We start from the raw sequence: 26,607 nt of genomic DNA, 5'->3' as shown, positions 1-26,607 counted from the left end.
GTTGGTCGTAATGTGTAGATGTTTCTGTCGCATATATTTATGCATCACAGGAGCATATGTCCCTAATTTCCCTTATTTACTTCCCAGCTCTTTCATGGCAGGGGACCTCAGACAAAAAACTTTCTGTAGGCTTTCCTTTTCACTCTCCCCCACACCTTGCCCCTGGTCAGTGCTCTATTTCAGGTTGTTGACTGACCAATTATGAGAGATTCAGAGTGATGTAAAACGGGAAGTTTATGTTTTCGGTATTCGGGCAGGAGCTGCTTGATGTATGTAAAAATGAACCCCTTGATATTTAATTATGCCTTTCTAGAAGCTACTTCTGCAGCCCCAAACTGACTTTAAAAGTTGCCTCGTAGGAGCATGAAATATTCCCCGGACTCCATCAACATCAATAGAATTTTCTTTAGTCTTCTTTAATTTGTAAAGAGTGGCAGAACAGGGTAAGAAGAATGGTATATTCTAGAAGGAAACTTGCCAGCAGGGGAAGAAATGACAGGCTTCCTGAGTGACTCAGGCATGGAATAATGCCTTTGGGGGAAAAAAGATTCCCATCATCTTCCTGATTACTCCCCACCTTCAGTTCTGCACAGCAGACTCCGGGGCGTGGAGAACTTAAAAGACAACACTGTCTCCCTTGCTATGACTAGGAAACCTGGTTTGAATTCTTGCTGGTTCAGAGAACCCTCCCTACCCCCAAGAATGTATGTGGTGGGCTTGTCTTCTCTCAGCTAAAAATACTATCATTACTGAAGTGAACAAAACAAAGACTCAGCCCCAGTGACAAACTAGAGAATGAAGATGAAAGGGGATTTTCATTCTGACAAGTGTGATCATGTAAGATTGGTCAGAGCTAAGATGGGAAAAGTGAAACTACCTAATGGAATACAGTGAATTCGATTCACTACAGTGAAGTTCAGAGGCTTTCCCTTGTTTTTCAACCCACCCTAAGCAACCTTGCTTTGCCTCTCTTGTGGTAATATATTGGAAGATTGGATTGAGACACCCGCTTGATTAGAAAACTGTCAATAGGGCCAAGCTTCAGTTTTTTCCATCTCAGATCTATTCTACTCCATGCCTGACCATCATCTAACTCTTTAACCACACCAAAATTCTTTTTTTTTTGAGGGGGGAAGGCAGGGCAATTGGGGTTAAATGACTTGTCCAAGGTCACACAGCTAGTAAGTGTGTCAAGTGTCAGAGGTTGGATTTGAACTCAAGTCCTCCTGACTCCAGGGCCAGTGCTCTACTCACTTCACTACCTAGCTGCCCTGACACCAAAATTCTTAATGAATGTGAGTCAATGATATGGGCAGGAGATGAATGTGTTGATAGAACTGTCTATATCCATCACTGCTGACATTGCAAGGGTAGCAAAAGAAAAACCTACAGTGGATTTGAGAGTTAAAGAATAAGGAAAGGAAAACTCTTCTGATATATCCAACAAAAAGAGATGAAATACAGTACGCCAGGAAGCTATGGTTGATTTGATGACAGGGAGCTATCCGTGAGGTGCCAGAGGTTCACTCTATTACGGAGAGTTTTACATAGAAACATCTAGAAACTCTTTGGCCTGTATATTATGCTGTCAGAGAAAGACCGTTGGGTCTGAATTCTGCATTTGTTGTTTGACTGTTGCCTTTCTGTCTTGGATCACCTTGGGCAAATCACTTCACATTTGGGGGCTAAGTTTCCTCATCTGTGAAAATGAAGATCAGAGGATATCTAAGGTTCAATTAAATTTGATTCAATTCAAGAGGCACTTATTATGTACCATGGACTGTTCTGGATGGGAGGAGAGGAGAATTCAAAGACAAACATGAAAGCAGCTCCTGCACTCAAGGGAGCTTACATTCTAATGGGGGCAACATGTGTACAGATAAATAAATACGAAATATATGCAATATAAACATAGACTGTGTGGGTGAGAATGCTCAGGAAGAGGTCCTTCCATCTCTGACATTCTAGGAACCTAAATTTCATAATTTTAGATGACTTCGTATGAATTGACCCAGGGCACAAGTATGACTTAAGAAAGATTTAATTATGAGAAGATTCTGGAAAGATGAAAGAGTAGGTTAGAAAGCTTCAGGCTCTACAGATTTCCTGTATAAGAAAGACAGAGCATGACCTCAAAGTGAATGTAGAGCAACAAAAACAAACAAGGTAGTTGTCCTCCAAAGACAACTTGAGAGAACCTAAGGATAGGCTGGACCTCCTGGACAGAGGTTTGGCCAGACTGAAATGCAAACACCTCCAGGCTGACTCTTCCACTGAATGAACTGACAATAAGCAGCTGGGCTGCTGGGTTGGGGAAGCAGCCTTGGCCTCAGGAACTTTCACCAACTGGACCTTGTCCCACCCAAGCAGAAGAGGATTGGAAGACCCTCCCCCTGTGCTGACAAGAAGGACAGAGTACATGCTTAGTGAGTACAGTGGGGACCTTGCAGGCTGTGGACACTTGCAGGAGAGCAGAGTCCCTGGTTTTGGTTCCAGGGCAGAGAGGAGAGCTGAAGTTTGCAGCCACTGGAGGGACCACAGGTAGCAAGAGTGTTTGCATGTCAGTGTGGCTGGGGGCTGTTGCTGTGGCTTAGGGATGGAGAGGAATGTCTGAGTTTGGGTCTCCTATACAGCTCAGAAAATAACAGTAAGAAGGACCTGAGGCCTGAGGCACCATTCCCCACACCGTGGGACTAGAAGCTGATTATAATAATAAGCTGATAAAATAAAACAAAATAAAAATGAGTCAGCAAAGGAGAAAGAACCTAATCATAGATAGCTACTATGGGGCTAGAGAAGACCTGGGTTCACATTCAGAGGAAGATAGGGAAGCTAAAAAAGCCATTCCTTTTTTGAAAAGAAACATCAAATGGTCACAAGCCCGAAAAAGATTTCTTGGAATAACTTAAAAAGGATTTAAAAAATCAAATAAGAGAGACTGAAGAACAATTGGAAAAAAAAAATAAAAGCAATCCAAGAAAATTATGAAAAGAAAGTGAGCCAACTGGAAAAAGATCCAAAAACTTAAGGAAAATAACTCCTTGAGAACTAGAATTGGGCAAGGGGAGGCTAATGACATTATAAGACACCAAGAAATAATAATTTTTTTAAAAATTAAAAGAATGAAAAATTAGAAGAGAACATAAAACATCTCATTAGAAAAACAGCTGATCTGGAGAATAGATTTCGGAGAGACAATATACAAATCATTAGACTACTTGAAAGTTATGATTAAAAAAAAAAGAATCTTGGTACAATATAACAAGAAATTATCAAGGAAAATTCCCTGGGAGTTCTAGAACAAGAAGGTAAAGCAGAAATAGAAAAAATCCACTGATCACCACCTGAAGGTGATCCCAGGAAGAAAACTTAGAAGATTATCATATTCAAGTTTCAGAACTCCCAGGTTCAGGTGAAAATATTGCAAGCAACAAGAAAAAAAAACCAACTTAAATACTGTGGAGCTACAATTAGGATTACAGGAGAACTAGCAGTTTCTATGTTGAAGAACTGTAGGTCTCGGAAAACTGTATTTCAAAGAGCAAAAGAGCTGGGAATGTGACCAAGGGTAATTTGCCCAGCAAAGTTAAGTATGATCCTGAACAACAACAACAAAAAAATGGACATTTAACGAATTGAAAGACTTTCAGGTATTTGTGACAAAAAGACCAGAACTTAATGGAAAATTCGACATATAAGATTCAGGAGAAATATAAGGAAAAACATGAAAGACTAATTATAAGGGACTCAATAAAGTCAAACAATTAACTTATTTGTGAAAATGTTATCAGTACTCTTATGACTATCATTATTTGGGTAGTTTGAAAGAAAGGCTTGGGCTGAGCTGAGTATAATGGGGTGATTCTAAAAAATAAAACTGGTATGGAGAGGTAAAAAGGAGCAATTATCTCATACAAAAGAGCTGTGAAAGAAAACTGATACAGAAGAAGCAGGTGGGGGTGGAGGGCTGGTAGTGCTGTAACCTTAGTCTCATAGGAAATGGGTTAAAGAGGGAACAGCATATACAGCTTAGATGGGTATATAAGTCTTCTAAACTTAGAAAGAAATAAGAAGGCAAAGGGATAGAATAAGGGAGGGACTTTTAGAAGAACAAATATTAAGAGGATGGGGGAGAGAATAAAGGAGGGATGCTTAGAGGGCTGGGTAGATTAAGGAATAGGAGGGTAATGTAGTAGATAGAAGTATATTAGATACATGAGGAGGCAGAGGGCAAATAGGGTGAGAAAGATAGTGAGGAAAAATAGGATGGAGGGAAATATATAATGAGTACTTATGACTTTGAATGTCAGTGGGATGAATTTACTCATAAAACAGAAATGGAAAGCAGAATGGATTAAAAATCTGAATTCAACAATATGTCACTTGCAAGAAACACAATAAAAAATGAGAGATATACACAGAATTAAAATAAAGAGCTGGAGTGGAATTTATTATGCTTTAGCTAATGTGAAAAAAGCAGAAGCAGGGGTAGCAATTATTATCTCAGAAAAAGCAGAGCTAAAACAGGTTTAATTAAAAGAGAGAAACAGGGAAACTACACTATGTGTCACCAATATTAAATATTGTTTTAGACAATTTAAAATAATTAGACAGTAAAAAATATCTGAGAGTATAGTGTAACAACAGTGTTACTTGCAGCTACTGTGGCTGTGTAAGGCCAGTAACAACAGCACACAGAAAAGCTGCCAGCACAGGTTCTTTGTTCTGCTTTTCTAAGGAAAGCAACTTTAAGGGGTTAACAATCTTACTTTAATCAAACATACCTATATTATTCACTTAGTTCAAGGGGAAAAGCCAGCACCCTGAACTTCAGAGCAAATACAAACAGAAATTACAAACAGAGACAATATAAACAGATCAACATTTCTGTCTAACCAAATCACAATACATAGTTACCAGAGAAGTACCAACATCTGGGTTTTCAAAGCTGGGGAGGGGGCAGGGGGCTGCTTCAATGGCTTACCCAGAGTCTCATCATCAACACTCTTTCAATGAATGTGCCCCCAAAGGCAAACCACTAACCTCTGAGTTTATATACACTTCTTCAGGGTCAAAGGGAATCCCAGTCATGTGACTCAAAACCATATGATGCTTCTCCCAAAACCATGGGACTCACACCTATGTGAACTAGGCTTTCTTGTTTCTTGAGCAGGTCAAAGACTTGATTCAATCAAAGAAACAAAAGACAACAAAAAGTCTACCCTGCCTTGCTATTACATTTGAAAGGCAAGACTCAAAAAGGTACTTGATTGCCTCAGCATTCCAAAAGAGAAAACAATAAAGAAAAGTCCCACCCTAATTACTGTAAAATATACTTGTCAAAATAGACCCAGAAACTACATGAATATAATTATAAAACATTATACAAAGAAAGTCAGATTTGAATAACTGGAGAAATATTATTTGTTCATGGGTAAGGAAAACCAATATAATAAAACGGACAATTTTACCTAATCAATTTTTAATACCATCTTGATAAAATTACTAAAAAATTTTTTTTTACCAAATTAGAAAAAATAATAACAAAATTCATTTGAAAGAACGAAAGGTCAAAAATTTCAAAAAACTAATGAAAAAATGTAAAGGAAGGAGATTCAATAGTACTAGACCTTAAATTATAAGGCAGTAAATATCAAAACTGTCTGTTACTAGGTAAGAAATAGAAAGATAGATCAGTGGAACAGAGTAGATACACAATTACACAGTAGTAAAGGACTATAATAACCTTGTGTTTGACAAATGTTACAGTTTAAGTTTTGGGGATAAGAATTCATTATTTGGTAAAAATTGTTGGGAAAGCTGAAAGCAGTCTGGCAGAAATTGGCCAGAGACCAATATCTTACTATGTACCAAAATAAGGTTAAAATGGATACATGACCTAGATATAGAGGGAGAAATTAGAATGTAGAATACAATAAAATTAGAACATAGAACCCACTACCTATCAGATCATGGATAGGAAAACAAAATATATGAAGAAACAAAAGACAGAGAGCATTGTGAGGTATAAAATTGATAATTTCAGTTATATTAAATTAAAAAGTTCTTATACAAATAAAATCAATGTGGCTAAGATTAGAAGGAAAGCAGAAAATTGGGAAAAAACTTTCATAGACAATCTCTCAGCTAAAAGTCTCATTTCTCAAATATATAAAGAACTTTGTCAAATTTATAAGAATATGAATCATTCTGTAACTGATAAATAGTCAAAGGATATGAACAGGAAGTTTTTTGATGAAGAAATTAAAACTATATATAGTCATGAAAAAGTTCTCTAGGTCATCATTGATTTGAGAAATGCAAATTAAAATAACTTTGAGATATCATCTTACACCTTTCAGATTGGCTAAAATGATAGCTGCCTTTCAGTTGGAGAATGGCTAAACAAGTTGTGGTATATGATTATGATGGAATACTATTGAGATAAAAGACATGAGAAGCTGGTTGATTTTAGAAAAATATGGAAAGATTTGGACCTATGAAGGAAGATGCTCTCCACCTCCAGAGGAATAACTGACAAACAGAAACATGTTAAGTATGGTCTTACATATATGTATATATGTGTGTATATGTATATATGCATATATATATATATATATATTCGTGTTTAATTGTAGCCTTGTCAAGGGTGGAGGAGGGAGGGAGAAAAAAAATAAAATAAAAAGTACACAGCAGAGAACAAAAGAAAACAGAAGTAATCACAGAAAAGCTGGGTAGCTTTCAAAACAATGTGTAGTATTTATTACCTAGGTTTTCCAAAAAAAAAAAAATTAAACAGTTTGAAATGAAAACGTACTGTTTCATATTGAATCCTCTGTGTTCTGCTGGGTACATGGAAATGTTTTTTTTCTTTCCTTATTTTGTATTTAAGTTTAAAATGAATAAATTTTTTACAAAATATTTAAATATAAAATTGTTAAATATGTCTAGACATTTATGATTTCATCTCTATGTATTTTGCTTCCATCAATGCATATCACAACACAATGCCATTTCATGAGTTTTGTAGTCAAACAATTCATCACCTGGTGGCCAAGCTATTGAAGAGCCTCTTCGTGCTTAGCTAGCCTAGCCTCAAACAACAGACACAATTCATTGCCAGGCTCACATTCAAAGCCCGTCCAGTCAATCAGTCAACAAGCATTTATTAAACACTTACTATGGGCCAGGCACTGCTAAGCAGCCTAGTGGAACCTGCCAGAGCTTGGACTCAACTGGTACAGGATTACAAAATACAGAGAGTTAATGAAAATGAAACGATGAGAAGCAGCAGAAATGTACCACAGAATTTGAGAATTGGGAGGGACCTCAGTGGTCACCTTGTCCAACCCACTCACAAAAAGAGTTCTTACTATGACATACTGACAGGTGGTAATCCAGCCTCTCCTTGAAGAATTTCAAAGAGAAGGCACTCCACACCCTTTGCAGCAAACTATTATGCCTTTGAATAGCTCTATTTGTTAGGAAATTTTTCCTAACATGGATGCTTTTAACTCTTTGGGGCCGATCAGAACAAGTCTAACCCTTTTTCCACCCTACAGTCCTTCAGATATTTGACCACAGTTGTCATGTCCTTCCTGAGTCTTCTCTTCTCCAGGCTATTGTCCGTGCCTGCTTCCTTGAACTGATCCTCACATGACAAATATGATAAAATCAGGCTTTTGCAGAGAGAGTTATTTTCTTCTTTTCTATGCAAGTTATTTATTTATTTGTTTCTTTATTTTTACCATTTTAAAGAAAAATTGCTTTTCCTGTTCTGTTTCCAGAAAAAAAATAATACTAAAATACCCAAATGGATATCTGCTTTCATCTATTTAGATGTTCTCTCCAATGTTGCAGATATCAAGTCATCCATGTCTGTTCATTCTGTATCACTGTTGTCCATGTCCTCTCATAAATTCACTACAGGGCTTCTACCCAACATATCGGAGGCCTTACTTAATTACCAATCTCACAAAAATGTCAGTAAGCCCTTGGGCTCTTCCATGCTTATCCTTCACTCTTGCCACACATGTGATTCATTTTCATTTTCCCTCATATACTCTTTTTTGTTGTTTTTGTTTTTTTGGCAGGGCAATTGGGGTTAAGTGACTTGCCCAAGGTCACACAGCTAGTATAGGTGTCAAGTGTCTGAGGCCAGATTTGAACTCAGGGACTCCTGACTCCAGGGCCAGTGCTCTACTCACTGCGCCACCTAGCTGCCCCCTCCCTCATATATTCTTAACATCCTTTACTCCATCTCTTCTTCAGACATCTTAGTTTGTTGTATTTTGCATCCTGCTCACATTTACCCTGCATCTTTCTATTGCCCTATGTGTGAAACTCATTTTTCATTCCTTACAGATTGTAATGTTCCATGACTCACATGTATGCAACAACATTGATGAAAAATTAATATTAAAATGATGGAGCCTTTGTTTCTAGAAGTTTGAGTTCATGACAGGAGCTTTTTAGTTTCCTAAAAGCATTTCAGTTCTCTTTTCTCCTATTTAATTCTGGGCCCAACTCATCCATTTATGCATGTGTTCTCTCTCTCCCTCTCTCTCTCTCTCTCTCTCTCTCTCTCTCTGCGTGTTTGTGCGACACTAATCTAAAGGTAATATATTGGTCCATTGAATTGAATATCATAATCTGAGCAATAGATATTCTTCATAGATTTTTTTATCCTGTATAGATGATTAGTTCAAACTTTTTTCAGTGGTTATAAGAGCTCTTCCAGACATCTCTACAGATTTCCTGGGCTTGATACCACAAGAACACCGTCATCTGCAAACAGGGAGCTCTGTGGAGGACCTCATCCTAATCTGGACTCTGTGCTGGATTTCCTCCATAATCCTGTCAGACATCTTGGATAAACACACATCTCCGTGTTCTGATGTTTCACTTGATATTTGTGATCGCAGACTCATTCAGTAAGAAATAATTTTTTACATCTTTCAAAGAATCTTGAATAACAGCGTCTATGGCAGTTAGCTTATATGGGAGATTGAATGCTACATTTGTAGTCTGAAAGATCTAAGTTCAAATCCTTCCTCAGATACTCCCTTACTCTGTGACCTTGGGAAATCATTCGACTTTTCTGTGCCTCAGTTTCCTCATTTGAAAAATGAGGTAGCTGGCTTTGATGGCTTCAAAGGTCCCTTCCTGCTCTAAATGGTTCATCCTATAATTTATGCATAAGAGACATCTTGTTGGAGATTCTTTACAGTGGTGTTTTCTCTTGAAAAGAATGAAATAAGCGTAACTCTTTTATTTACATTTGGTATAATGCCATTTCTACTTCTTCTATAAGAACATCTAAAACTGATCCTATGGTTCTACTGCCCCTGATGGAGAAAAAGGTCAGTTACAAAAATTTTTGCAGATTTTTTCCCATTTTTCCCTCTGTTTCTTGTGTTCCTTCCATTTTCACACTTGAATGCCCTAGTGATCACTTTGTTTAGTTTGGATTCTCACCAAGAATCCCTTAACTTGATTTTATACTCTATTGCTTCTCTCTGTTTTAGGAAGCAGCATTACTAATAACCTTAGGTCATCCTTTTCCAGCCTCTCCAACTCAAATGGATCTGTGATTTCATTGATTGAGGAGTCCTATTCAATGGTACAACTCATCTATGCCTGTCCATCTGTTGCAACAATCCAGCTAGCAGCTGCTGTGGGGGGTGTAAAACCAACAACAACCAGCTCACAGAACACTGCAAGCCCACTTGATCTGCTTTACTAAGGAAAGCAACGTTAAGAGGTTAGCAATCTCACTTTAATCCAGCATACAAACATCATTCACTTGGTTCAGGGGAAAGAGCCAGCACCCTGAACTTCAAAGCAAATACAAACAAATTACAAACTTCAACAGACAGACCCTGTCTGATTCAAATCTCAATTCATAGTTACCAGAGTTCAATAAAGTCCGAACATCCGGGTTTACAAGCTGGAGGGCTCTTAACTACATTTGCCTAGAGTCTCCACATCAGCGCACCACCAAGAGTGAGAGCCCCAAGCAAATAGCTCTGTATTCTCTTTTTATGCACTCTTTAACCATCATCAAACGTCATCTGAGCAACCAGAACTTAAGCTCTTACTATTGGCTCTGGTCTTAGTAACTCCCCTTAGGACCCACATGACCTAAAATCACAAAAATACGACTTAAACCCATGTGGTCTAAAAACCTCTGATGTTACAAACATGTCACTCAAACCCATGTAAACTAGGCTTTCCCTTGAGGCAAGGAGGTCATCAAGACTCCTAATTTAATCAAGGAAACAAAGGCCAAACTCTTCAAGGGCACTTGGTTGAATAAGTGCTAAGAGCCCATCTTGATCGCCAATACACCATCCAAGAGGCTTTATGCCTTCCTCACTTTTTCCCAGCATCTCGAAGGTACAAGAGGAGAAAAACTGCTTACTTGGTTTCTTTCACTCTTCCAATGTGAGCAGCCCACCTTCCTATCATCCAATTCTTTCATGTTATCCTTTGCTCATGTGCGTTGGAGATCTTTGTTGAATAGATATTGCAGTCTGTTTACACGTACCACGTGCTTTTCTATTGAACTTTGTGTGATAGTTATCTTTGGTTCTGAGTCTGGTAAAATGTTAGTATTGAAAAGATGGTACTTTGCTTTTATGAGAAGCTTTGGATCAGTGAAAGAACCTTGCGATTTCTCAAAAGCAATGCAGACCATTCTTATCCTGTTTAATCCTGGTGCCTATCTGTACTTGCTTACACATGCTGCTGGAGAAGTTTTATAAGGCATAGATCCACATGCATGTTGAAATCTGAACAATAGACATTCTTCCTCCACTTGACATTTTTTTGTGGATAGACAGGTAAAACTCCTTTGAGTGATTACAGATCTCTTTCAGGAGGTTCTGCAATGTTCTGGAGCTTGATGAAATTAGTACAGTATCCTTTGTAACAGGAACATCTATCTGCAGGACCTCATCTTTCATAGGAAAGTCCTCTTCAATCTGAACTCTGTTGAATCTCCTCTATCATAGTGACAAATGATTTTGGCAAGCATCTATCTTGCTGCTTTGTGTCTCCCCTGATGTTTATTATCAGAGGGTCATAGAACAAGGTTATTTCTGGTCTTTCATTTTCTCAAGGAATTTTGAACAATTTTTGTATATGGATGGTGCATGGTGGATTTTGGGGTTTTGGGGATCCAATGCTTTTTCCTAATTAACAACAGGATTATATATCCTCTCTGTCTTTCAGTTGATTGTGAAATGGCAAAGATGGGGTCTCTTGTTTAATATCACTTACAAAAGCCTTCTTGTTCCTTACTAATGTTCTTGTTGAGGATGCCCTCCTTTCAGGTATAGATGACTCTCAAAATTCTTTGGACAGATAAGACAGTAGATGTCAGTAGATATTGATATCCTTTTGGTCACATTTTGTCCCTTAACGACTTCATAACTGTGTTACCTTAAGCATGGATCATATTATATGTAAATGTTTTTTTTTGAAGGGGAAGGCAGGGCAATTGGGGTTCAGTGACTTGTCCAAGGTCACACAGCTAGTACATGTGTCCAGGGCCGGTGCTCTACTCACATATGCAAATGTTTAATGTAAAAATGTAAACGTGTGTATATATATATATGTATATATACATGACACATATAGATGTGACATAATCCAACTTGATTGCTTTCCAGTATTTGTTCTCTTTAGTGCCATTTCTATCTCCTCTATAAAAAGCACATCAGAGTTTGTGATGTTAGATTACAAACATAGTGATTCCACCCTCCTTGATAGAGAAAACTTGGTTAAAATGGTTTCTGTAATTTTTTTCTCTATTTTTCTTCTCTTGGTAATCATCCCGTTTCCATCTTTGAGTGTCCATGGGCTGAATGTGTTTATGTTAAAATTTATTAAGTGCTTTTTCAGTTAACAAGCATTCCTTTACTTCTATCTCCCTCACCTCTGCCCCTGGGGAAAAAAGAAAGAAAAACAAAACCATAACAAATATACAGAGGCAAGCAAAACAAATTTCCACATTGGCCATGTCCAAAAATGTAGATATCTCATTCTGCATATTGAGTATATCGCCTCTTTGTTAATAGGGGGTTATGGTTCTTCAGCATTGGTCATCTGGAGTCATGGAGTCATTGTGTTGATCAGAGTTCTTAAGTCAAGTCAGGCAACAAGTATTTATCATGTCCTGTGCTATGTGGTGACCGTACAAAGGCAAAAAACAATATCTGCTGTCAAGGATCTCATAGTCTAAGTGGGGAGACAACACGCAAACAACTATGTACAAACAAAATAGATAAAGGATAAATTAGAGATAACAATAGAGGGAAGGTACTAACCTTAAGGGGGGTCAGGGCAGCCTTCTTGTAGAAGGTAGGATTTTAGCTGGGCCTTGAGGGAAGCCAAAAAATAAAATGAAGGAGAAATTTCCAAACATGGAAGACAGTCAATGAAAATGCATGGAGTTGGGAGATGGAGTGTTGTATGCAAGGAACAGCAAAGATGCCATTGTCACTGGATCACAGAGAATGTGGAGTCTTTTCAAAGTTGTTCATTTTTAAAATGTTGTTGTTGTATCAATTGTTCTCATGATTCTGCTTACTTCACTATATGACTGTAATTAATAAAAGCTTGTTGATTCAGATATCTTGAAAAGCTTCTTTAAAAATTGGTTTTATGTGAAAGTCTGAGCCAAGATGGCAGAGAAGCAGGAACTGTAGTTCATTTCCTCCGTAACCCCAAACAGATCTAGAAAATGCACAAGACTGAATCCTGATAAAGAAGTGTAAGAAAAAGTCACACTGAGTCATGTTTTCAGGATTGGTCATTGTAGGCAGACAGAGTTCTGTTGACAGTAGTGATGAGGTCTGGCCAGGAACACATTGTACAAAGCATGCCAGCATAAGGAAGCTGTGAACCAGGGTAAGAAGAGGTCCCAAATCCAGCATGGAGGAACCTAAACCTGTTCAAGGTTCAGGAACAGGTGCCAACAGGCAGCTTTATTACCTATTACCCAGTTCCAGGTTACAGATTCAGGGCATGAAAAGGATACCTGTGCCCAGGGGAGTCTTGCCAGGATAAGAAGTGGTAGCAGGTCCTTGGCTGTGCACTGAGAAGAGCAAGTTCAGAAGCAAACAACAGCAGTGCAGCTCAGGAGCAGAGCAGGGTATCCACTCTAGCTTTTAGCGCAGTTTGAAGCCTGCTGAGGAATAACCAGAGCAGGAATCCCAGACCAAAAGGGAAACCTACAGTTTAGTCACTGAACCAGAAGAACTTTCCAGTTGGCTGATAGTGGATGAGTCTAGCAGCAGTCCACTGTTTCTCAGAGCCAAACCCAGGCCAGGAATATGCCAAGCTCAGACCAACAATCAGATAGAACACTTTGAGAGCACTGAAATCTTGCAGGTCCCCAGTCTGAGCTGCCCAGACCTGAGAGTCTACAATAAGATCACACTTCATATACTAAGAAAGAAGCAACAGAGCCAGAAGTGTACACAGCCTGGCCTTAACATAAAATGTGAAGTCAGGGAGTAATCTGGAAAAATTAGCAAGCAAAGAATGAATTCCACCAGAAAAAAGTTAGTATAGTGACAGGGACTCCCAACACACCCAGAAGATGAAAATGACTCCAAATCATCCACAAGCAATGCCTCAAATAAAAATATAGCTTGGGTGCAAATTAATTTAGCATTTTTGGAAGAGATGAAACAAGAGATTAAAAAAGAATTAAAATGTGAAGTTAAATGAGAGTGCCAGAGGAAAAATTGGAAAAGAAATGAAAGCTACAAAAAACAATATTTGGAAAGAGAATTAATAGCTTGGTATAAGAGGTACAAAATCTTGGCCAAACAACAAGCTCCCAAAAAATGGTCATGGGCCAAATAGAAGCTAATAATGCCATGAGACAACAAGAAATATTAAAACAAAAGACAGAAAAAATAGAAAAGGTAAGGTATCCATTAACAAAAACAACTGATCACACACATACGTGCATGCCACATGCATGTGTGTGTGTGTATAAGAATTATTGGACTACCTGAAAACCATGACCAAAAAAGGAGCCTAGATATCGTATTTCAAAAAATCATAAAAGGAAACTGCCTATGCCTCTTAAAGCCAGAGGACAAAATAGAACTAGAATGGATCCACCAGTCACTTTAGTGAAGAAACACTGAAATGAAAATGTCCATGAACATTATAGCCAAAACCTAGATCTTCCAGGCCAAAGGAAAAAAAAAAAACACTGCAAGCAGCCAGAAAGAAAAAAATTCAAGTACTAAGGAGCCATGCTGTGGATGATACACAATTCAGCAGCTACCAATATTAAAGAAAGAGAGGTTGGAATATGATATTTCAGAAAGAAAAGGAGACAAGTTAACAATTAAGAATAACTTACCAAGTAAAACTTGAGTATAATGCTATAGAGGCAAAATGGACCTCTAATAAGATAGAAGACTTGCAAGCGTTCCTGAAAAGACCATCGTTTTGTAGAAACCTTCAAGTTCGAACACAGAAGCTAATAGAAATTGAAAAAGTGAAACATGAATGAATGATTATAAGCAATTAGATAAGGATAAACTAAGTAAATTAAAGGATAAACTGCTCACATTCTAAAATGGTGAGATGATCCATCTGTTCCCTTTAAACCCTATCGTCTTCAGGGGTTATAGAAGTATTCTAATCAGACAGAAAGCCTGGGAATATTTTGGTTAGGTCTTGATAATCTTAAAAGAATAATTGAAAAGGGCTGAGGGAATAGAATATACTAGAGGGGAAGGGAAAGGGAGGTTAGAGAAAATCATCTCATTATCTCATATAATCCAGATGGGCACCTAGAAGTTTATAAAAACCATGAGGAAGGGGTGAGGGGGAATGGCAGACATTTGAATCTCACTCTTATATGAGCTGGTTTAAGGAAGGAAGAATATACAGATAGAGCTGGATTCAGAAAATGCATCGTACTCAACAGACAATAGGAAGGAAAAGGGAGAATTAGAGGTACAGTAGATAAAGGGAGGTTTTAGTTCTAAGGAAAAAAAATTCTAAGGACTTACTGTAAAAATTATTTATAGCTCTTTTTTGAGGTGGCAAAGAATTGGAATCTGAAGAGGTGCCCATCAATTGGAGATTGGCTGAGCAAATTGTGCTTTATAATATGACAATACTATTGTGCTATAAGAAATAATTAAGAGGATGGTTTCAGAAAAATCTCAGAAAACTTGTATGAACTGATGCAGTGTGAAGTGAGAAAATCCAGACCATTTGATACAATGACAACAATATTGTAATAAAACAACTTTGAAAGACTTAGTAACTCAAATAAACATAATTACTAATCACATTACTAACAACAGGTCTAATGATGAAACATGCTATCCACATCCTGATAGAAAGGTGAAAGTCTCAAAATGCAAAATGAGACATATGTGTGTATGGAGATGAATGAGGGGAGGAACATGGCCAATGAGGAAATTTGTTTTGCTTGACTATACATGTTTGTAATGGAGGCTTTGTTTTTACTTTCATTTTTGGTTGGGTGGGGTTGGGAACTAGAGAAGATAGATTTTTGCTAATTGTAAATATATAATTTAATTTTTAAAAAGTAAACTAGCTTTATACTCTTCTCCTCTCTGCTTTATGAGACAACATTGCTCATAATTATCTCTCATCCTTCTTCATAAGATTTTACAAATGAGTTTGTATTCTAGCCTGGTGTTGCCTTTAACAGCTATCTCATTGCTAGAGAAGCTGAATCCTATCAATCTTCATATTATTGTTATAAAGAAACCTGGAGAAGGAAAAAAAGTTGCAGCTAAATGGATTGCAGGTAGCTCCTGGAGAGGCAAACAAAAGAGGCGGAGGATTGGGTTTTATCATATACCCAAAGGCAATAAGAAATATTATGCCATGGCATACTTGTTCATCATTTAATGTAGTACTAATGATAAATACATGCATTTTCCCCTTGAAAATAACTGTAGCTTCTGTACTAACATTAGTTGGTGAGCATTGATGGTAGAGAAACTCTATGAAGAACTTGGTAAAATTCTCCAAATTAATTCAACATATATTTTAGTGTTTGTTGACTTCAGTGCAAAGAGTGGAAAAGGTAAGAATGGGGAGTAATATATGGAAAAGCACAGTTAGGGAGAAGGAACAAGAAAGTCCAAAGACTTGTAGATTACACACAAACCTCATGCTTCTATGCCATAAAACATAGAAAAGAGCATTGGTATGACTAGGTGAGTACCAGATAACACAAGAAGGACAAAATAGGTTATATTTTGAAAGAAAGGAAAAATGTATATATTATTGATGCGAATTATCCTGAATCAGCTATCTGTGCATAGTTAGACCTTCAATCATTAGAACTACAATCAGAATTATTTTTTGTAAAAAGAAAAAATCAAGAAGAAATAATAATGAGAAAAAGATGTGAATACAATTAAAATGACTTAACTGTGAATTACCTGAACAAGTAATTGAACTAAACAATGGGAAATGGACAACAGAAATGACATTGATAATGCCTCTAATCATGTCCTACATAGATTTTTCAGGCAATTTGCGTTCTAAACTAGTGTTGCCTTTGGCCGCCATATCTTTCCCCATAGCAAGTAATTCATGGACTTTCTAACTAAGGCGCTTTTTAGGTTCTTTTGGTCACTTTGTTATGAAAATTTATGTAAAGTTAAATATGATCTTCAATGGTTAAGCTTCAGAATGAAATCATTATAGTATATTATCTGCCCTTTATTCTTCTCACTATCTATTTTTTTTGTTATCAGAAACTAATTTGAATAGATTAGAATTGATGTATTTTAATAGTATGCCTTCTCTTTTCCTCATTTTTATTCTCCTGGCTTTGTACTGATTTTAATCTTTGCTTTAATAAGTCAGTGATCTAATTGTACAAAGACAGCTAATTCTTTCATGAGCAATAATTCATTTCCTGTCATAAAGTACAATTTCATTTTTTGTTCATTATGTTTAGTGCCTATCATTCTTTTCTTAAAGAAGATATTCATGATATATAGGCATATTAGCTTTTTTTTTAATTTTCCTTACCTGTTCCTCCCTTAGCATTCAAGATAATGAACATCAGTGTACATGTTGATTTAATTTGGAGGATCTTACCAAATTTTCATAAAATTTCTCTACTTCTTCATTCTCTGCGATAGATACCAGTGTATATGCTGTAATTATTTTAATGGTAGAATTTTTTTTAGAATTGTATATAAAGATCCTTGCAGACTACATATTGACTTAGAAAACCATATATATGAACATTACCTATGTTCTATTGTATTTTTATTTCATTAAATATTTTATAGTTTTATTTTAATCTGGTTCCAGCTACACTGAGGATTGTTGCAGGCTATGTGCGATACCTTTGCTTTGGAAAATACTTACGTGAAATGCAATACAAGATGACTGCATCCCATAAAAATGATGTCTCTTGCCACTTTTGGGCTCTCTGTAACAGGGATATCAAATCCTCTATTTTTCTGTCCATGAAGATCCTGTTGGCTAGTCTTTCATTTAGTCACAATTTCCTGCTTTCTTATAATTTTGTGTACAGTAAGACGGTTAAGATTGATATAATCTGGTTCCTCCAGTAGCATAACTCTTCTTCACTGGTTGTTGGACAAGGGGGACAGTTAGAGGACAAATAGACACATTAAAATTTCTAGGCCATTTAAAAAAATGTTCAATCCTTACTATGCTCTGTTGTGGTAGAGTAGAATAAGCATTGGATTTAGAGTCCAGCTTATTGAATGTCTTTTTTTGGTCAAGTCACTTAACCTCTCTTCAGTTCCTACATTTGTGAAACAAGCAAGTTAGATTATATGACTTCCATGGTCCCTTACCACTTAAAATTTTTTTACCCCTTTCCTGATACACTGCCCCCTTCATTGAAGTATCAGAAAGGATTACACAGGACTGGGGACCATCTTGCATTTTTCTTTATTTCATTGGTTGGCATAGGTGAAGAATTCAGTACCAATCGTCAGTGTGCTGGTGATGATGTTTTCCTTGCTTAATGAGACTGTTCCTTAGAAGGCAGTTTTCTGCCAGAATCCTAGTTGAAGCCTTTCTGTCACTGTGAGGATTGTCTGAGCTTACAGTATGCTGTAAGTTATGTGTTTGAGAACCCTGGGTTACCTCTGTATGATGGGTGAGACATCAGAATCAGAATTTGTGGAGGCATCAAAATGATATAGGTTCTAAAACAAAAGAAGCAGAACCTGAGATTCGGTGAGATCTTATCTAGCTTAAACCTTGATAGTTATGTCAAAGAAGTAGCCATAGGTTGCAACCCAACCCAAATATTAATCTTTTCTTGATCAGTCAATGTATTGTAAAATGTTGAAAAAATTTTAGTAACAAATAAATGAAGACCCTAGTAAGCAAGGCTTTCAAGAAATAAGACATTATTTGTGCAGGGAAAATAATAAAGTACTTTTCCTACCTTTCAATATTAGACCCAATAGAGATGAAACGGGACAAGTGAGTGAGTCTGGAGCTTCAGTTGTCAGATATGGTCTTAATCCAGAAAAGATCTTCATGCAAGTCCATTATTTGAAGGTAAGACTGCTCAAGTTTCATAACACCAAAATTATTGCATTTTATCGGCATAGCTAACTTTATGATAAAAGGACTTTCATGATAAAGGAAGTCACTATGTGATAATCAAAAAGTGACTTGTATTTGGATTTGGAATACTTCTTTGTAATTACGTTGGAGTAAGGATGCGTCTGATACTACAGGCATTGAAACACTCCATTATCTAAAATGAAGCCCAAAAGCCTGAAAAAGTGGCCAATTTCTTCTACCACTTTACTCTGTTCTTTCCTGCTTCCTGTTGATGTCAGGTTTGACTGAATCCTTTCAGGCTACTGTAAAACATCAGTCTGGAGACAGGAATAACTGTTGGGATTTAACAAGAACTTCCATATTACTAAGCCAGTATGTGAGGAAAAGCCCTTAAACTTCCTTTCCTTCAAAAGCATACCGAACTGTGAGGCTGCATATAGAAAAAGAGAAAAGCAGTTTGTACTGTTAATAAATAAGTAGGACATACAGCAGCCATAACCTAACGTCTTTGCCCCATATTGGTGGGGCAGGGTTCAGGTGTTAAGTTAATAGAGGACTAGCCTTGGAGTCAGAACACCTGGGTTCCAGTCCTAGCTTTACCACTGAATAACGTTGTGAATGTGAGCTCTGAGCCTCAATTTTTATCTGCAGAATGGGAATAATGAGATTTTCACTGCATGCCATTTTGTCGTAAAGAACTTTGTAATCCAAAAGGACCTTGCAGTTGCAAGCTCTTACGATTAGAATGAGCTGTGTCTAAAGATTTGCCATGGAGAAACCAAAATCATTATAATTCACTGGCAGATAGCTTGGAGTTCACTATATAAATATTTTTCTGATAACCATCGGCATCTTTTTATTTTTAGTATTTATTTCTCGTAGGGCTATTTTCTTCTGCGGTTTCTAGCCAGTAGGCTTGGTGAAGAAACATATTTCTCATTTTTGAGAAAATTTGTACAGAAATTTCATGGAAAATTGATTCTTTCTCAGGTAAGCTCTTGTAACTCATATTTGCTTTTTTTCCCCCACCTTCAAAATGTGGAAAATAATTTTTTTTAAATGTGATCGCTGAAGTGCTTGAAATCTCAATAATTTAGAGGGATGAACTCAGCTTGGAAAATAGTATAAAATTTATGCCCCAACAATTTTTTCACAGTTGCTCTTGTGACAGTACTACGAGATCCTTCAATCAGTACATATTTAGTAAGTGCCCACTATGTACCAGGCAGAGTTCTAGGCAGTGAGGCCATAAAGACGAAAAGTAAACAGTCTTTGCCCTCAAGTATCAAGGGAGACAACATATACACATATATGTATATACAAAATAAATACAGGTTAATTCCCAGGGGGAAGCACTAGCAGCTAAGGGGATCTGGAAAGGACTCATGTAGGAGAGCTTATGCTCAGTGTACAATGAGCTTTGAAGGAAACTAGGGATTCTAAGAGATAAAAGTGAGGAAGAAGTGCTTTCCAGGCATAGTGGACAGCCTATGCAAAGGCTCCGAGATGGGAGCTGGAGTGTTGTACGTGGGCAAAAGCAAGAAAGCCTCTTTGGTTGGAAAGTAGAATATATGAAGAGGAGTAATATGTTATAATCCAGAAAGGTAGATCGAGGCCAAGTTTCAAATGACTTTCAACATCAAATAAAGGAAGTTGCTTTTGATACTAGAGGTAATAGGGAATCACTGGAATTTTTTGAGCAGACAAGTATTCAGCCGGGCTGTAGGAATATTATATGGCAGCATGGTGGACAGTAAATTGAAAGGAGAGAGATATGAAGTAGGAAGTGGGAGCTATTGTAATCCAAAAAAAGAAAAAAAGAAGATGACCTAAGTTAGGCTGGTGGCCCTGCGTCTGGAGGAAAGGGGACAAGAGCAAAAGATGTTTTGCAGACAGAGTTGACAAATTTGGCAACTAATTTGTGGAAGAAAGGAGAATGAGGAATTGTGGATGATTTTGGTTATTAGAAGGACATTGGTGCTCTTGAAATAAACAGGGAAACTTGGAAAAGGTTTGGGGCATGTTGAGTTTGAAAGAAATCTCAAGAGGGCCATTATGAAGTTGGTGATATGACACTGGAGCTTTGACACATTGATTATAGAGACTTAGATTTTTACATAGCTACTAGATCTATGATACATAGATTATAGATATGTAGATTTTTACATAGATACGTAGATCTGTGATACATAGATTATAGATATGTAGATTTTTACGTAGATACATAGATCTGTGATACATAGATTTTTGAGTCATCTGTATAGAAGTGATTATTCAATCCATAGAAGCTGATGAAGTCACCAAGAGAGTGACTATTGAGAAAGGAAGGAAAAGGTCTGGGGCAGAGGTGTGGGTTGCAATCACAGTTAGAGGGTATGATATGAATGATAAGGCAGCAAAAGAGATTGAGAAGGGGGAGCTAAAGAGGTAGTAGGGGAACCAATAGGGAACAGGGTCACAAAAACCCTGAGAGGGGAGTATATCCGGTGGTGTATTGTGATCAATGCTGGATAGAGTTCGAGGATAAGGATTGAAAAAATATCATCGGGTCCTTTGGCAATGAAAATATCTTTGATATTTAGACAATTTGCTGTCATCCCTATCTCATGAGGATGGGAACGGGAATACCTGAAGTGCAAATCAGTATACTGTTTGCCCCCATTTTTACTAGCAGGTTTGATTTAATACTTCTGAAGCTAAATCCATCAATGAATAAATATCAATTACTGTGTGTCCAATAGTAGCACGACAGGCTATATCAAAGAAATAAAAAACATGGCCCCCTTTATCAAGGAATTTTTTTAAATTTATTTTTATTTTTAGTTTACAACAGACGGTTCTACATAATTTTGAGTTCCAGATTTTCTCCCCTCCCTCCCCCCTCCCTCCCCAAGACGGCATGGAATCTCATATAACTACCACGAATGACTTCGCATTGAATTAATTTATACACTAGTCAAGTTGTGGAGAAGAATTATGACCAATGGAATGAATCATGAGAAAGAAGAAACAGAACCAAAAAAAAAAAAAAACAACCCAAAAACAAAAACAAAAGAGAAGAGAAAAAGGCGAGCATGAAGTGTGCCTCAATCTGCATTCAAACTTCATAGTTCTTTCTCTGGATGTAGATAGCATTCTCCATCGTGAGTCCTTTGCAGTTGTCCTTGCACCTTGTGTTGCTGAGAAGAGCAAAGTCTGTCAGGGTTGGTCCTCACGGAATCCACGTATCTGTGGTTGTGTACAGTGTTCTCCTGGCTCTGCTCCGCTCACTCAGCATTATGTCGTGTAGGTTTTTCCAGGTTGTTACGAAGTCGGTATCATCCCCATTTCTTATGGCACAATAGTATTCCATCACCTTCATATACCACAGCTTGTTCAGCCATTCCCCAATTGATGGGCATCCCTTTGATTTCCAATTCTTGGCTACCACAAAAAGAGCCACTATAAATATCCTTGTACATATGGGTCCCTTCCCCTCTTGTGTGATTTCTTCTTTCTAAAAGTGGTATTGCTGGGTCAAAGGGTATGAACATCTCTATAGCCCTTTGGGCATAGTTCCAAACTGCTCTCCAAAATGGCTGGATCAGCTCACAACTCCACCAGCAATGTAAGAATGTTCCAATTTCCCACAACCTCTTCAGCATTTATCATTTTCCTGTTTTGTTATTTTAGCCAATCTGACAGGAGAGATGTGGTATCTAAGAGTTGTTTTGATTTGTATTTCTCCAATTAGTAGTGATTTAGAGCATTTTTTCGTATGCCTATAAATAGCTTTAATTTCTTCCTCTGAAAACTGCCTGTTCATATCCTTTGACCATTTCTCAATTGGGGAATGGCTTGTATTCCTATATATTTGGCTCAGTTCCCTGTATATTTTAGAAATGAGGCCTTTATCAGAGATACTAGTTGCAAAGATTTTCTCCCAATTTTCTGCTTCCCTCCTAATTTTTGTTGCATTGGCTTTTTTTGTACAAAAACATTTCAATTTAACATAATCAAAATTATCCATTTTCTCAAGGGATTTATGATATATTTGGGGAAAAAAGACTGACACACATGAGACAATAGTAAATGATGCAAGATCCTGCCTTGTCCTAAAGTTCATAGTACTGACCACCGCACAGTAGAATGTAAGCTCCTCGCGTCCAGGGACTGTTTGATTTTTGTCTTTGTATCTTTAGCACCTCACACAGTGCCTGACTCATGGTAAGCCCTTCATAAATGCTTGGATTTATATCGTCAGCCTCCTAACATAGTGCCTGACACATGGCAGGTATTTAAGAAGGGCTTCTTGATTAATTGATAGAATTGAATTGACTTTAAGTGCTAAAGAACTTTCCTAAAAAGTAGAGCTAAATGAGACCTGGAATAGGGTATAAGTTGTTCATCACAATTGGAGGTGGGCCTTGAAAGATGAGTTTGATTTGAATAGGAAGAGAGGAAAAGGAAGTTATTGTAGGTAGTGGAAGAATCTGAGCCAAGACAAAGAGACAGGAATGAGCAAAGCCTTTTTGTGGGACATAAGAGACCAGTCTGATTAGAACTGAGGGGATGGAATGGAAAATTGTAGGAAACAACATAGAACGTTCTCAGACATGGCAAGTATGTTGATTTATTTTTCTTAAGGATACATATTTGTGACAAGGGAGGTCTCTGACTCAGAGTGGGGTTGAAAAGTTCGCTTATTAGATAAAACTAAACTTTTTTTTAAAAGACCATAAACAAAACATTTTTCAAAATGCACAGAAAAAGAAAAGAAATGCAGAAGAGGATATAAATACAGTATTTTCTTATTTCCTTTTAAACTTCATGTGTATATACATACATATATGTGTGTGTACATATTCCAACAGTTCAGTTTCTTATACAGTCTTCTTTCCTGATCTTTGTATCTTTAAGTTTTTGTTTGTTGAAGATTGTTAAATTCATAATAATTTTTTTGAAAAACCTATGCTGAACAGATAGACCAGACTACTGTGGGCCTTAGAGCCAGGCAGAGAAGTTTAGGTTTGATGTGGTAAGAAAGAAGAAGCCATTAAAATTCCCTGATTAGGCATATGACATGTTGAGATCACTATTTAAGGAACGTTAGTTTGCTAGCCAAATGACAGATGGATTGGAGGATGGAAAATGAAAGAAGCCAGCCAGGAGGATATTACAGCTATCCCTGTATAAGACTCTAGACTAGGGTGGTGGCCAGAGGAATGAAAGAAAAAGGGACGAATATAAACCATTTTGAAGAGAAACATTGACAACGATAGGTCATATACTCCTATCTCATCATTCAGCTCTGCAGGACAGCAAGACCCTGAGTCAATGGACTGAAATCTAACACAGCTCTAGAACTTGGGACCCCTGGTAGGGGTAGGGGGGGGCGCAGTGAACCCAAAGGTTTCAATAGAGACCAAAGTGGCTCTAAGAATGCTAAAGTGAATATGTCTATGGTATCTACCGTACCTCAGGTGTTTGTTGTGATACTCAAATGAGAAGAACTTAAGTACTTTAAAAACCTTGAAGGACTCTATAAATATCAACTATCTACTACTACTACTACCACTACCACTACTACCAACAACAAAAATAATAATAATGTTAAGGAGAAATCCATAATCCTCTTTGAACTTAGATTTGCTGTGGAGATGGGAGTAACAACTAATATTCCCTAGAACTCTACTAGAATAATTCAGAATTTCTAAGAATTTCTCAATATAATCCCAGAATTCCTTCCTGTCTTTGAAACCGATCCAGTTCTAGGTTACAATCTTTGGAATCACAACAACCTAGAGCAGATCCCGGGCCTGCCTAAAATCTTCCACTGTCCTAAGAATCCCGAATCTGTCTTGTGTCACATGGTAGAAACTCACTGAATCAAATAATCAAAAGACAGTTTAATTCTGGTAAGTAGGAGACAGAGTAGAGGTGGTTTGGCATGGTGATGTGTGTTACAAACAGTTGGCATGAATGACTTGAAAAATACCAGTACACTTGTTTATACTTTGACTACTGAGTTGTTTATGTTAGCAGTTATAAGCCTTTGTAGTCCAACAACAGTTATGGGAAATTATGTTTAATTTACTGCTTTTCTCACATCTATTAGATGTGCTCTTTGAGATTCTTTTCAGAGGGGTAAGGATGAAGGGCTTGGGAAGCTAAAAATCAGATGATCTAAAATCTGTTCATTCCAGGTCTATTTTTTCCCCTCAGTCTTTTGAATATAGATTAGTAGGGTTTACAGAGGCTTTCCATTGTCAAATTGCATTTTAGTGGATGACATTTTATATCCAATGAGATAGAGCTATTTTTTCCCCTGAATAATGTAACACCCCCTTGTGATATAATGTAATTTATGCCCTTTGGAATTCTCTGAATCATCCTTCTATTAACAACTGGCTCTCCATAAAAGCAAAGTGTTGCCCCAAAACAATCAGTAGATCCACTGTGAGTAAAGTAAGCAGCAGAAACGTAGCAGAGACAGAAGTAGCTTATGCAGTTCACAGAGGGGAGTGAGCAAAGTCGTCTTATAGAATAATGGGCAAAGGACAGCTACAAATGTCATGAGACTCTGCAAACGGCGGGCATGACTATTGGTGAATAGTAGACATATGAATTCAGGGTGGAAAGGACTAAGAACTATCTATTATTCTTTTTTTCCCAAGCATACTCAAATATAAATATAGTAATACTATCCTTCACATGTGAATAAGATGTAAGCATACTATACACATATGTAATTTTACTATGAATATGGCAAATAGAGGCACCCTTGTAAGCTTTAAAGGCACTATAAAAATATGGACTGCTCATCTCTGTAGTTCTATATGAAAAGGCAAAATTTACTACATTAAATAAATATTTATTAAATCTATGCTCACCTCTAGAGGAGGTACAAAATTTAGATAACACTTGCCTCTGCATTCATGGAGCTTCCGATGAGTTTAGTTTAGTAAGGGCAGCTAGGCAGCTCCGTGGATAGAGCGCTGGGCCTGGAGTCAGGAAGACTCATCTTCTTAAGTTCAAATCTGGCCTCAGACACTTACTAGCTGTGTGACCCTGGGCAAGTCACTTTTAACTCAGTTTCCTCATCTGTAAAATGAGCTGGAGAAGGAAATGGCAAGCTACTTCAGTATCTTTGCCAAGAAAACCCCAAAGGCATCACAAAGAGTCTGACTTGCCTGAAGAATGACTAAACAGCAGAGGAAATATTAGAAATTTTGAGAGTTCTTTGGACAGCAAGGAGATCAAATTAATCAGTACTTAAAGAAATTAATTTTGACTATTCATTAGAAGGACAAATACTGAAGCTAAAGCTTAAATGTTTTGGTCACATAATGAGAAGACAAGACTCATTGGAAAAGAAAAGGCAAAAAGAAAAAGAGATGGTAGAAGATGAGATGAATAGATATTATCATGGAAGCAACAAACATGAGCCTGGATAAACTTTAGGAGACAGTGGAAGACAGAGGGACTTGTGGTCCATGGGGTCACAAAGAGTTGGACGTGACTGAACAACAAGGAGAATATGGCACAACCACAAAAAACAATACACAACATTACATGCCAAATGTATTAGAGAAATGAAAAAAGAAAGTGTGAGGTGCAAAAGCTAGGAAGGGATAAAGCATCAGTACTTGGGATTAAGTAAGATTTCCTTCACAGAAGAGGTCAATTATACAAGAATATGTGAGTATAACAGCGAAAGGAGGGCACGTTACGGACAGGTCATAGTTTGAGCAAAGGTAGAGAAGGGCAGAGTGTATATTTAAGGGATAGAGAGTAGTCTAGTTTGGCTAGAGCTGAGACTGCTTAGAGTGATATGAAATAAAGTTAGAAAGGCAAAGTTGGGCCTGATTGTTTAAAGGGCATTAAGTCTTCATTTTATTCAGTGGGTAATAAGGAGCCTAAAAAAAGTTGAAAGACTTACATGGTCAAGTCTATTTATGAGAAAAATTAGTGAGAATTAGCTAAGAGGACTGGTATGCATATTTGACTTTTAAGAACAAATTCCTAACACAACAC

General features: G+C 37.3%; 1 protein-coding gene across 1 annotated transcript in view; it reads left to right on the top strand.

Moving 5' to 3' along the window:
* Window positions 1–26,607, top strand: part of LOC118834457 (aminopeptidase O (putative)) — a 542,097-nt gene that overhangs the window by 293,419 nt on the left and 222,071 nt on the right. Inside the window, exons 8-9 of the mRNA XM_036741906.1 lie at window positions 18,480–18,582; window positions 19,474–19,581. Coding sequence (XP_036597801.1) covers window positions 18,480–18,582; window positions 19,474–19,581 — 211 coding nt within the window. The remainder of the gene's footprint in view (window positions 1–18,479; window positions 18,583–19,473; window positions 19,582–26,607) is intronic.

This window comes from Trichosurus vulpecula, chromosome 1, assembly GCF_011100635.1.
Source record: "Trichosurus vulpecula isolate mTriVul1 chromosome 1, mTriVul1.pri, whole genome shotgun sequence".
Lineage (NCBI taxonomy): Eukaryota > Metazoa > Chordata > Mammalia > Diprotodontia > Phalangeridae > Trichosurus > Trichosurus vulpecula.
Note: the sequence above shows the minus strand (reverse complement) of the source record. Positions and strands in the feature narration are given on the sequence as shown.